Source organism: Ixodes scapularis, unplaced genomic scaffold (genome assembly GCF_016920785.2).
Source record: "Ixodes scapularis isolate PalLabHiFi unplaced genomic scaffold, ASM1692078v2 PGA_scaffold2__306_contigs__length_199485367, whole genome shotgun sequence".
Classification (NCBI taxonomy): Eukaryota; Metazoa; Arthropoda; class Arachnida; order Ixodida; family Ixodidae; genus Ixodes; species Ixodes scapularis.
The window spans coordinates 83,284,958-83,298,926 of NW_024609857.1; the positions used below are offsets into that span (position 1 = coordinate 83,284,958).

The following is a 13,969-nucleotide window of genomic DNA, read 5'->3' on the forward strand; positions in this document are numbered from 1 at the left end:
AGGACGTCTTTGCGGACATTGATGACTCGGAGGCATCTGTCCAGGCATGGGTGAGACACATTTATAAACAGTGCAGTGATGTGATTGCTGCGCCAATTGCGCCAAACTGCACCAAGGGGCTAACTTTGCTACATCCTGCTACATTTCACCGTAATATGGCTAATCTGTGCCAAGCCTGCGCCAAAGAAGCAATTTTGGTCGCCTTTCAAAAACGAAACGAAACTGAGAACCGTAACTGAGCATGTGTAAGCTAGGTCGCACAATACGCCACCCGACACGAAGTACCCTGTATTAATCGTCTATTTGGTCTTGCATGATTTTTCCCGACGTCTCGCGTTTCGTGCACTCGTCGTCTCAAAAATCTCGTCTCGCGTCTTTTCTTTTTTTTTTATCGGTAGACGCGGGCGTGTGCGGACTCTCAGACGTTAGTGTATCGGGTGCCAAACATGCCGTCATGCTGTGAGACAAAACCACGTTTTTGCGCGGCGGGAGTAACTTTTTGAGCTGAAGCGCTCGCGCGACGTCGTGTGTTGCCGTCCCCACGTCGCTGCAGATATGGCGCTTACTAAACTGAAACGCATCGAAATTCCTGCTCTTGTTTAAATCATACGCTGCTATAAAAATCCCTCTCTAACTCAATGACTGCTTGGCGAAGTTTTGATTACTTAGGTTTTTCCTGGTGGGCTTTCTTTCGAGAGGGACCCCGGTACGTGAAAAATCTGCCGCGAAAGAAAGTTGGTGAAGAGAAGTGAGCTAAAGCAAAGAAGGCAATGTCTGCACGCTGAACCCGCACAGCGTGCTTGTTTGTCTCGAGTTAAGTCGTTCCACGAAGCGCTCCAAGAACTTTTTTGACCTTGATTCGCAGTGTCTTGCATCAATACGCTCAGGTTCTTTTTTTCTGTGTGTTTAGCCTGTACCTCGCCTGCCGGCCTGGCAAGTACGAGTCGCTGGACTGTTTATTGTCGTATGCTGGACAGTTACATTTTGCATACTATTTTGGGAACCATGCAGTTGGTGACAAAGCGCGGAGTGGCATGGTTTCGGTTTCGGTCAAACAGCCGTTGTCTCCGCCCGCGCGACGAAGCATGTGTAACTGCAAGCCTGCCGAAGTTGCCCTTACGTGCATGTGAACATGATTGCAACAAAGGCACCAGCCGGGACGCTTGCAATGCGTTGTTTTACGTTTGCTTACTTTTTTTTATAAAAATCTGCCACGTCAAGAATTTTGGCGGTGCCAGAAGAGTCGATGTGCGTATGGCAGCTGCCTAATTTGTTGTGCCAAGAGCTGCACAATAGTTTGTGCTCACTTGATTGTCACAAGGTGGGACGCCACGACAACAGCCACACTTGCATCTGCTCGTTTTCTCTGTCGTAACTTTGCCGGCATCTGACAGCATGGCACTTTGGCTCCCGTAACATATTTTGTTGCCACTTTGGGACGGCTTTTGATCCATGGGAGGTATAGGGCAGTAAACACCCCAGTCAGAGACACGTCAAGGCGTCCTGCCCTCCAATCCTTCCTAGCTTCGATCCCTTAATCCCCAAATCTAGTTGAAAAGCCAAGATCTCAAGGTGGGGTGATAATTATTAGGTGTCTGGGTCTTGATTTACACTATTTTTGATGCAGATGCCAGACACCCTGAAGCCGGTGGATGATCACCTCGACATGTTCCTTGTGGTGCCAGCAACACTTGCACCGCTGGTGTGGCATTCTTTGCACGCTATGCTGGAATAGTTTTTTAGGAGTGCCATATCTGGACAGCTTATTCAGAAGCAGGCTGTCGTCGTCGAGATCCATGCTTTTTTTTTAACAGATGATGTTGCAGTGCCCACATAGGTGAGTATGACAGAAAGGATTCGAGATTGGAATAGGTCACCAAACAGTATTGCATTATTTTTCGTTAAAATGTTTTTCTAACAGCACCATTCATTGAAATAAGCACTGAAATTCAAAGTTTCTCGCGCAAGAATTGGGAGGCCTGGGGGGGCTTATATGTATCCCCACTACTCTGATAATAGTAGTGTCGCCTCTAAATCAACACAGCATAATGGAAGACATATCGCAGTCTAAAACGGGAAAAAATATTGATATATGTGTCTTGCAGATGCGTATATGACCAAATAGCAAATGATTGCGGTGCCCTGGGCCCTAAGGTATTCAGGACCAATAAACACATGGGGGTGGTAGCAGCTTTCATGGCAAATGGGAGCTGTCAGAATGACATGTTCGGATATTGACACGGATTGTGTCGGAGAGACATGAAATCACAACTGCTGGAGCCACTCCAGTATTGCATGAGCACTTCAGCTCGTATGTTTACACCAAAACTGTTCTTTGCGAGCTTCATAGAACACTCATGGCCAGGCTGCTATTCTCAAATCCCTAATCACCAGTACCAATGCCAAGCTTCGGCAGTGCCAGCAGCACTTTAGACAATGTTAAATTGGGACGTTCTCTGATGAGTTCACAGTCCCTGACACTTGTGTGCAGGAAACCTTTGCAGTAGGTGTGTGCGAATATTGGTTCAAATCGAATAGTACGTTTGCCATAACCTTCGCGCTGCAAAGGGAAGCCGATGTAACCGGCTCTTTTTGCGCTGTTGATGCTAGAAACGACAGTGCACTATTTGATTCGAACCAATATTTGCACACCACTACTTCACAGGCTTACGAACTGCACTGTTTTGTCCCAAATTAAACAACATCATATAGGGAGATTTCCACTGTTCTGGATGAATGGCTCCCATTCCCTCTGGCCAGTGCACATAAGTTTCATGTGTCCTTCCCAAAACACAGCGATGCAATATTCGTCACCAACACCAATGACAGATATTATCTACAATTATGAACTGGGACCCTGTGAACTTATTTTATGTATCATGACCACGCAACAGATATTCCTTCCTTGTTAATTCCGGTGTATAACTGGTTGTTGTGTCGATTGGAGTTGGAGGTGCGTTGGGAAAACCAAGGCCTATAGTTTTTTTTTTTTTTTTTAACTCTGGAGCATTTAGAATGAATCTAGAGCAGTTCACTTCAATTTAGCATCCATGTCTAGCCCATCCGACATGGACTGCCAAATAGGGATTCTGCTATGTGATCGCTGGAGTGGACGTAACAGAAAAGCAGCGTATGATTACATGCCTAGAGAAATGAAAACAAGTGTAGAATTTGCCAACAGAGTGATAGCTAGGCTTTGCTTCTTACATCCAATCTCTGTCATTGTTCCAGGCAGTACAGATTTGCAGCCTACAGGCAGTGTGCCCTGTGGCTGTGGAGCCGCTTGGGAAAGAAGAATAGGCGGCCCCTGTCATCCTGTGTGGTCAAGACAATTAGGGGCAGGTACCCTGCTGACGTGTATGCGGGCTACAGGGATGCAGAATAAATTGCGTTGACCTAGAGACCACGCAACCCCCTTCCCTTGTCTCTTCACCCTCCCTGCATGTGTGTGAAGTCACTCGTAGCCATGAACGGAATCCTCTAAATCACGTGACCTATTATTTACGATATCACGTGACCATAACTATGATCACATGATCGTAGTCAAACCAAAGCCAGTGCACCTACGTCGCATTCAGTCACACGACGAAGCCGCCTCGGTGGCTCCGAGGCGAGAGTGCCGGCCTACGGGTCCCATGTGGCGGGTTCGAATCCCGGCCGAGGTGCCTGCAATCTGATGGAGGTTTATTGCGGAGAAGGCACCTTGTAATCGAGCTTTCGATAGCACGTCAAAAGATCCACAGGTGGTCGAAATTAATCCTCGGTCCTCCGCTGGGGCGTGCCAGATGCTCGTCGTTGGTTTGGCACGTAAAACCCCCAAATTTGATTTGAGTCGCACGACCGGATTGCTTCATTTTCCTCCTAGAATCCAAATGCTGTCATCAAAACTACTAGGGGGTGAGAAGTGCTCATTTGGAACACTAACCTAAGCAGTAAAATTTGGCACCCACTAATACCATTTGAAAGTAAAGATAGAAAAAGCACCGATGTAATGTTCGCGCTAACAGTGTTGCGCAGTGTACTTCTACTTTCTTCTGGATCTGTTCTTTCAAATGGAGAAACTGCATAAAACCTGGAAAAATCTGACTGCATGAAGCTACAAGATGCTTCCCTACATCAGCCGTCTGAGCGTGCCGGTGCGTTGAGGCGAAGAAAGGCGAATTGCGATTGCTGCAGTTTTCAGAGGGACGTGGTCGATTGTTCCGAGGGTCTGGATGACGACGTGGCTAACATGACAAACAAATGACGTTCTGCTTGGGTGACTATAGTCGGTAACAGGTCAAGAACGAAGTGGAAGCTCCTCCCACACCTTTCCACTTCAGTGCAGCGAACGACGGAGAGGAGGTCGCCTCCTCCCCAGCATTCGCTCTACTAAAGTGGAAAGAGGTGGGAGGAGCTTCCACTTCGTTCTTGACCTGTCACCGACTGTAGGCATGCTGTAAATTTTTACTTTTTTATTTAGAATTCATTGCCAACCTACATTTGATTACTGTACTTTCAACATGTGCTCTAGTATAGACTTTTCCAGTCCAAGCCTTCTGCGAAATCCTTTTTTTTTACTTGGCTGTGGAATGCTTTTTGAGCATGCAGAATAGATCCCCTGCATGGAATATTCCATACCTCCACAGCCCAGTTGCCCTGGGTTTTTCCTCCCGGTGATAAATAGGATCTGCTTATATATTTCAGTGAATACTACGATTGTTAGTTTATATTGTCGTTATAATTGGCAAGTATACCCTCACATCATGCAAATACTTTGAGGAAATGGCACAATTTCGGTCGGGTTTTTAGTTAGGCATAGTGCAGTATTCTAGTTACATCGACCCATGTAATTGACCTCACAATGCAGAAATCATCCAGGGGATCACAAAATTAGTACTCTCATTGACATCACTTGTTTTCAATTATGAAATTATTTCCTTTTGGTCATGCAAATTTCTACACCTTCCAGGTTCTGGTACCGAGAAGTCAAGTTGTTGGAAAATTAATGCAGTTTATTTCAATCGTAAGGTTAGCGAATGTGCCTTACTTATTTGCAAGCAGGTCAATAATGGCAGAAGACAAATGTTGCAGACGGGGGGGAAAACCGTGGTGTAGACTGGAAAATGCAACGCTGTTTTTAAATCGCCATAAAAAACTTCTGTTAATATTTCCAGTGTTATATGCAACCACCCCACTTATGTTATTGCTGCATTACCAGCCTATTTCCTGGATGAAAACCCCATTTATTGGAAACACGGGCAGGCTGCCCCGCCTCGGTGCAGTCTCCACAGCATGTCTGCTCATCAGCACATGAAAAGAAAGATGGATAAGGCATTGTGTTACAGTCTTCGGAAAAGTGTCGGTTGGGTTCCGAAAATGCTTCAATTTTCTAAAACTGCTGCGATGGGCTAAGCTTGTGAACTGGGGATGGGATCTCTGGTGCAGAACTACATGCTATTCAAAATAGCACTTGATCCGCCTTCATTGTGGTGTGCCCACAATGAATATGACAATACGGTCACCGATTTCCTCGATCTCGAAAGCTTGCACAAATTATAGCTAGGATCCCGCGTTCTTGAATTTAATTTTTTAGCAAAATTAGAGGGTGTTTTTTTTTTTTTTTTTTTGCGCCATCAATTTGGAGTTTTCATTTATGTACGCAAAGTTCGGAGTCTTTCGGCATTTTCGATGAGGCAAATGAAAGGTAGAAAACAGCAGTTTGTGAATTTAGTAAAGCAGTATTTTCATATGAGAGCCGTATTGATCTACTGTCGTAGAGGGCCTACCTCATTTCTATTATAAGGGGCTACACGGCAACGGAAGTTGACACTGCAATAAGAGGAGAATTGCAAAAATTGTTCGAAGATTCCAGGAAATATAAAGACTGGTGGGGCTTATAACAGCTGGCAGACCGAAAAATTGAGTTTTTCAAATGAATCTGAATCAGCAAAATTTTAACGGCTAGTGTTTTTTTGGAGTTTATCAGGTTTATCTGAGAACGCAGAACGCTAATTACAGCTAATGGACTGGGAAGAATTATAGCACTGGCCTGTCCTCATCTCATAATGCCTCTACTGTTGTCACTGATGTGCCAACAATAGAGGTGCACCATGCTGGGCTTGAAAAATCCGGCTTGAGAGGGCAGGTGCCAATGCTTGCTTCTCTCCATTACGCTTGATCGTGGCCCTAAAATCAAGCCTTATCAATAGAGGAGATCTGCATTTCTCTGAAAAATGATTGTAGACAGATCTAATGTCCTCCTTACTGTCGGTCAGGGTGTCCTAATGGAAAACGATGATCCATTTTGCAGCTCGGCTGTTTTCTTCTGGGTCTGTCAGCTTGCATTCGCCGTACGTCCTGCAAAACAAAGCGGTTGCCTACCATGGTAGTTTTCATTAGGACGAGGCTCCTGTGTGCTTACCACTGGCAGCATGAAAGATCCAACCAGGTTTTTGCTGCCTGCTGCTGTCCACCTCGTTGAGACTTTCCAACCTACAGTGAAAGTTCAGACTGCTGGATAATTACATTCCTAGACATTCCAAGTTGGGCTAGATGGGCGTTCACACTGAAGTTAGTGTCGTCCTCACCGCAAGTTGAGCTGTAGCCTTGAATCTCGCTGTTTTGTGACTTTTCTGTGACTCCGACATTGCCACCGGCTAAAGTTACTTGCCCTCTTTTGAGATAGGCATGCCATGACCAGCTTGATTAGGCCCTAAAATAGAACATTCTCATGAGGAGAGATCTGCATTTCTGTGAAAAATGATTGCGGACAGATCTAATGTCCTCCTTACTGTCGGTCAAGGTGTTCTAACGAAAAATGGTGATCTATTTTGCAGCTGGGCTGTTTTCTCTTGGGTCTGTGTGCTTGCATTCGCCGTCCGTCCTGCAAAACAAAGCGGTTGCCTACCATGGTAGTTTTCATTAGGACGAGGCTCCTGTGTGCTTACCACTGGCAGCATGAAAGATCCAACCAGGTCTTTGCTGCCTGCTGCTGTCCGCCTCGTTGACAGACTTTCTAACCTACAGTGACAATTCAGACGGTTGCATAATTACATTCCTAGACATTCCAAGTTGAGCTAGATGGGCGTTCACACTGAAGTTAGTGTCGTCCTCACCGCAAGTTGAGCTGAAGCCTTGAGTCTCGCTGTTTGGTGACTTTTCTGTGACTCCGACATTGCCAACGACTAAAGTTCCTTGCCCTCTTTTGAGATAGGCATACCATGACCAGCTTGATTAGGCCCTAAAATGGAACATTCTCATGAAGAGAGATCTGCATTTCTGTGAAAAAAGATTGCGGACAGATCTAACTTCCTCCTAACTGTCGGTCAGGGTGTCCTAATGGAAAATGGTGAACCATTTTGCAGCTCGGCTGTTTTTTCTTGGGTCTGTCTGCTTGCATTCGCCGTACGTCCTGCAAAACAAAGCGGTTGCTTACCATGCAAGGCTGTATTAGGACCAGGGTGTAAGATAGACAGGTGGGGAAACGAGAGCCAAATGAGCGACCGGATTGTGTACCCCTCGGTTTCCTCTTTTTCTGTGGCGCCATCGATGTGGAGCACCGCAAACTCTCACTCCAGGTGGGCGACCGGTGGCGACTGGCTAAACTGACGGAGATGGTTTCTCGTGGATTTTCAATAAAGACTGTCGTGCTCTCTGTTTATTTTGCGCACTCTCCCATAAAGTTCCATGCAAATCCGATTCCGATTTTTTTCCTCTCGCCACAGCACCATCTGTTGCAAATCGGGGGTTCCCGCAAGCAGACGAGTACACAATCCGGTCACGGGGCTGCGGTAGGCTTCTATCGGCCGTTTCCCCACCTGCTTATCTTACACCCTGATTAGGACCAAGGTCCTGTGTGCTTACCTGCGGCAGCATGGAAGTCCCGAAAAGGGATTTGATGCCGTTACTGGGGACTCTGGCCGAACCTGGACATTCGTGCTGCCACGAGTTCCTCTTTTGGAGGCCTTGTGTAGGCTGCAGTCATCGGTGCCGGGAAGACGACGGTGTTGGCCTTCGATGCAGCAGCAGGGACCGCCACTGTTTGCTGCTCTCCATTGCCTCCTTAATGAGCTTTCCAACATACTCTAGAATTCAAACCTTTGTGTGATAACATTCCTAGGCTCTCTGGACAAGGTATTCACACTGCAGTTAGTGTTATACTCACTGTAAGTGGGATCCGTAATCTCTGGTCGTGCTGTGTGGTGGCCCTTTCGTGCTTTTGATGTTACGACCGACCAACGTGGCTTGCCCTCTCGTGTGACGGCTTAACAGCGGTTTGAGTTTTCGTTGAAATGGAGGATTGCAAGTCGAGTCCTGCAAGATGGTTACATTTCAGTGATGGTAAAGTGTGCCACTTACAAAGAGTGGTTATTCTGGCATCAATCCAATTCCATTATCTGATCGTTAGGAAGAGACTGTCAGGTTTGTCGCATTGTAACCAATGGACTGGATGAAAGTGTCCAAACGAAGGAAATGTGATTGTAAATTGGTTGACTTACTTTGCAAGCATGCCTTCTGGGCTGAAAGCCTGGGGCTTCGGGGCAAAGTCTGTCAGGACGCTGTGGAACGCCTCCAAACCATATGTCTGGCCATGTGGAGACATCTGTGCAAGGTCCTTCAGGAGCAGTTTGTTGTCAGTGATGCTCTTAAATTGGTTGTAGGCCTGCGAGTCTGAGGATGATACATGTTTTAGAAAAACCACCTTCATTTGGAAGAACAAAAACATACTGGGATCCATCCATGGTCGTGTTGGCTCTGGCATGTCACCATGGAGGTACCTTCCATAGGTTCCTTCGTGCCCAGAGTGTTTGTTGATGACATGGTTGTGCATGCTGAGCCAGATGTCGATGAGCAGTTTCTCGTCGCCTCCTGCAGCCTTTGCTGACCAGTAGATATGGTATTTAGCTGTCTGGATCCAGATTTGCAGGTCTTGGCATCCAGCCCGTTTGCTTGCTGCTGTCAGCTTCTTTTTCACACCTAAAATTCAGAGTCGTGTCAGGGAATCCTGCAGTGTGATCGCTGGAAAATAAAAGCTACACGAATGGCCTGTTAGGATTGCTTACTTTTGGAGATGTGCCATATGTCAAAGAAGTGGTCAATCCCGGGTTCGTGCGTCTTCATGCGCTTTCGTGTGGCAGGGTGACGGTCAGTCACCAACGATCGGATCTTGATACCTGCACCATTAGGTTTCCGAAGATAGCAAAATAATAAGTGATTATGCCAATTTGAACAGAGTGCCTGAAAGGCCGCCGAGTAGTGATATACACGAACTATGCATGAACATACCTTTCTCCTTGAAGAGTTGCAGCTGCTTGAGGAGGCCCTCCTTCTCCATGTTGACACTGGCCATGGCCTGTTCAGACTATAAAAAGGTGCGAAATAAATATTTTACCAAAATAGTGCATAGCAGTGAAGTAACTGATGACATAACACAAGAGAAAGATTATGAGATTGTTGCAACTGGTTCACGTAAATCTCACTACTTGCCTCTTTTAGCTGGACCTGGACAGAGTGTAGAATCTTGTTGATTTGCTCAACATGGACTGTGTACGTCAGGTACTTGGCACAGAACCCAGGGGAGTCAAATCTCCCGTCAGCAGAGATGTCCACCTCTTTGTTCTGCAACTCGTTGAGAAGTTCCTGTTGCTCTTGCAGCCAGACCTGTTCATGCAGATAAATATTGCTTTAGAAAGGCATGGAGCATACTACAATAGTCCCATCTGTTTATGTATGCATAGTGTAGTGTTGTAGAATGAATGACTGAGTGAAAGAAAAAGGAAAGCACAATGCAGCGAGTTTGAATATGACTTAGATTGTGCTAGGTTGTGATTTTTTGTGTTTTTATGTTTGTGTATTTCATAAATGAGGCAGCAGGCCGCCCGTTACTTCGAAGCTGCCCTACCCTTTTTCATTCTAACAACCACCCTCTGTCTCTTGACTCTCACGGGGAACCTGACTCACTCAACCCAATGCCAGACAGGGAACTGCCCCAGGATACTACACATAGCAGAAATAAATTAAAGTATCGTGGATTTAGTAGCCCATGGCACATATGTAACATGATGTATAAAATTTTATCTCTTAGCACTATACCATTGAAGTGGCATACTACAAGAAGATATTTATTCATTTAACCGAAGTGTGACTGGGGCTCCAGTTTTGTACCTCATTCGAAAATTGTGTATATGGGAAAAAATGCAGCTGCAGTGTCCCGGAATATTGCTCACCTTGTGGATTGCAGGTAGAGCGAAGGCCTTCCGATGCTCGTAGAAGTTCGAGTCGGAGATGACCTGCACGTTCATATGGCGTAGCATCCGCAGCGTAGGGGCAATCTTCACTCCAGAGAAGACCAGGTGGCTGGTCAGCAGTATGTTCCCTGCTGGTCTGCCGTTGACGATGGGCTGGTTTTTCCATGTGCGCACGTGCTCCACAGGGCAGATGCTGTAGACTGTGATCAGTGTGCCGGTAGTTTCGATCGTTGTTTGGCACAGTCTTGAGCGCTCTTGGCACGTCTTGAAAAGCTCCCTTAGGCAGCTCTCGAACACCAGAAACTGGCGCTCTTCTGGTGGTGGTGGTGGAGCTGATGCACCATGCTCGATTCTGAAATGGGATCATGTGGAGCGTTCTTTACAGATTCTATGTGTTTATATGCACAACTTACCTCTCGTAATCCTCGCTGTGAGACGGAGAGTAGGTTGCGTCAGAGTCTGGCATGCTGCTGGGAACAGGAGATGTGCATTCATATGGCACCCCACTGCTACAAGTGGAGAAGGCAGACTCAGGTGGATGCGACTGTGCAGGCACGTCTGCGACAGGGACAGGTGGCACCACTGCGGGGATGTTTGTCTCAGCAGTACAGTCCCTGAGGGTCATTTCTGCCTCGCAGGGTGCAGGCAGTCCAGTTACCGAGGCCTGAGTCTGCAAAGGGCACTGTTTATTACACATTTCATATTTTCAAGGTTGAAGGGTGCAACTCGAGCACTCCACACAATGCCGTCACCGCGGCAAACATCCATGATGCCTTGTTTTTTAGCTGATGGCAAACATCCATGAATTTGTTGTAGCCTTTCCATAGCTTAGAATTTCATGCACTCAACCAAAGCTCTCACTGTAATACTAATCTAAGGGATGCCTCACTCTTTATATTTGTTTTTATAACTTACATTACCATCTATATTTTCAGTCTCTAGCTCAGCAACAATAAATGTTCATGTCGCGATATGATGTCACATTACATACATATGTAAAGCTGCAGCTTGACATGTATTTACCAACCACTGAAGGAAATGCAACCAACGAGCACTTATAGTCGCAAGTGGGAAACATACAGCAACTGCCATGAGTTCTCAACGTCCAGAAGTGCCACCAAGCAACAAAATTATGGCGTGCATTTGCTATGTGCATACAAATTTGCAAACGCGGGTTTGCACCCAATCGTGGGCGCAGGATTGTGAGAAGAAAAAAAAAAGACTGAGTTTTCTCACAAGAGTAGATATAAAAGAAAACCTGCTTGTTAGTAGTCACGGACACTTGGAACTTTGCTAAGCTGATACGAAAGGGTTCCTGTCTGTAAACAAGCTGGGAAAACATTTATTGACTTCGGATGGGTCAATAGCAGAGGGGGTGGGGATGGTGGTACCATTAGAGGCCATTTATGACTGTGTCCTCTTATCTTATTTGTTCGTGTTTTCTTTTTACAAATGAGTTCGATCCTGGTGGTGCATGCTGATAGGGTTCTTCGTTTTCGGGTAAAACCCGATAATACCTAATTTTTCTTCCCCGAATAGTTCTGATGACAATCGGGTTAAACCCGATTTCTCCCCGAAAAGCAGTGTTGAAATCACCTGACTTGATAGAAAATATGAACCATTCTGGATCTGGTTAAACGGTGTTTCCTTGGTCATCCGTTGATGGTTACAATTTTCTTCGATTTGCGTGACCCCCGCACAGATTCACTTCAGAGCCGATCAGAAGGTAGAAACATATCCTATGCCTATATAATATATTTTGTTTACGTTCGTTCATGTAAATAACACATTGCACGTATTTGTAATTGATAAAGAAATCCCGAAAAAAAATCCGAATTTCGGAATGGTTTCTGGAAAAACCCCATTTCTTCAAGATTATCGCCCGGAAAAATAGCGCCCGATTTTTACCCCCCGATTTTTAAAAAATATAAAACCCGAAAATGAAGAACCCCATGCACCGCACCATTCGCGCGATAAGCTCTCGAACCGCTAGTCCGGAACATTAGGCACCACTGATCGACTTGACGAATGCCATGTGGATTCCCATGTTACACAAATGCCTCCTCAGGTCTTAGTTTAGAATATAGATACCAGAAGCAGCCGCACTGCGCAACGCAGCATGCCATGTTCGTGACACTCCCAAAAATATTTGAGCCATCGAAAAACTCACCACGACTTTTTGGCGCTTTGGGGGAGGATCGTCGGTCTCATCGGCGACGGGAAGCAGAAGCGTCGGCACAGCATCTGATCGAAGACGTGAACGACGCAGGTCGTCCTTTCGGAAAGCAGTCGGCTCGAAATGTTCGGCACAAAAACGGGGAATGAGAGGCAGGTTCTCGATGTCGTGCCCTCGCCCGGCGCAGCGTAACCACGCAGTCCTTCGTGGTTCTTTCTCCGGCAAAGAGAAGAATCGCAAGCCCTTGCGAACGTTCTTCCCAGTTTGATGGCGGCACGTCTTGACGAAACAAACGTTCGGCATTTCAGAGAAATCGCTCACTCAAAGGATAAAAGAAACTACTGCAATACGCAGTCGCATTCCACAGATGACAAGGAAAAGTTTGACTCATTCGCGTGGAAGGATCGCAAAGCTGGCTTCGGAGTCGGGATCCACAGGAAAAAGGAACACATGTGTCGCAAACGCACGCTTGCACACGCGCCGGGAAGCAGACGACCCGACGCGCCGACGCATCACCCCCTAGCAACAAGCTTGCGGGGAGAAAACATAGTTCGCTGGCTTTGGAACGATAATTGCAAACTATGTTTCCCGCACCACAATCAGTTTACGTTTTTCTCAAACCCTAACTTACAAGAAGCTTAAAAAGTATTGCAATAATAAAGTTCGCATTCACCGCGAGATGCAGCATTTCCATTAGTCAAGTTTTAGCGATGGCCAGGGAATGGGCGATTGTCTTTCAAGAGAAAATAGTAACGATATATTTCTACTGCCATTTACTTAATAAACGGTTTTGTACTCTAAAACTTTGTATACATATTAACTTGCACCTACTACGCAATATAACAACATAAACAGACGATCGCAGAAAGCTCCGGAGGGCACCTTTAAGTCGGGTAGACATGATGAATTCCCATAAGGCGTCAACCGACAGTTCATGAAGTTCAAAATGATTAGTACAAAGCTGATTGAGACATATCGGAAGGGTGTAAGCAATAGTTTGATGGTCATAATTTGTTCTGCTGGAAGGGACGTACCAAGGTTCAGTAATTCGAGTTGGGTATCAATATATTCTCCGTGTTAAATGGGCTAAATCTTCCAGATGAATATTTTGTATATTTGTTTCAGCCTTACATTTTACCCAGAGTCGATATTTGTACAAATCAAACGTTTTTGATGCAATATGCTGAACGAAAAGATTTTCCGTTGAATACTTGGATGCCGTATATTTTTGTAATATGAATATCTTCAGAAAGTCGCTATGGGTAGTTGTGCCCCATACCAGGTGACCGTGATTAATAGTTGAATAAAAAAAGCGAATTCTATAATACATATTATTCTGACCGGAAAAATATATTTTGGCCAAAATACCATGCCAAATACGCTGAACAATTTTGATATGATGAAATTAGTATAGGAATCCCATAACATGTTTACTGAAAAAAAGACAACCAACGTTTTAAAAGTTTGGGGCTAATTCTATTTGAGAAGACCGAAATGGCATGTCCTTGGTTATATCAACCTGCTTGTTCTTCGGGCGGAATAAAATTACCTTTGTCTTAGACAT

The 13,969-nt window shown here is 45.6% G+C and overlaps 2 protein-coding genes across 2 annotated transcripts; both read right to left on the reverse strand.

Moving 5' to 3' along the window:
• Positions 1-8,476: 8,476 nt before the first annotated feature.
• On the reverse strand, positions 8,477-9,742 carry LOC121836542. Its single transcript, XM_042291465.1, has 5 exons — positions 9,469-9,742; positions 9,268-9,343; positions 9,045-9,155; positions 8,749-8,958; positions 8,477-8,652 (listed from the first exon to the last, which is right to left on the reverse strand). The coding sequence occupies exons 2-5, from the start codon at positions 9,329-9,331 to the stop codon at positions 8,477-8,479; spliced, it is 561 nt and encodes a 186-aa protein (XP_042147399.1). The 5' UTR covers positions 9,332-9,343; positions 9,469-9,742.
• Positions 9,370-12,708, reverse strand: LOC121836543. The gene is made up of 5 exons (XM_042291466.1): positions 12,400-12,708; positions 10,643-10,811; positions 10,525-10,581; positions 10,209-10,429; positions 9,370-9,642 (listed from the first exon to the last, which is right to left on the reverse strand). Exons 1-5 carry the CDS (start codon positions 12,706-12,708, stop codon positions 9,370-9,372), a joined length of 1,029 nt encoding a protein of 342 aa, XP_042147400.1.
• Between the last annotated feature and the right edge of the window lie 1,261 nt (positions 12,709-13,969).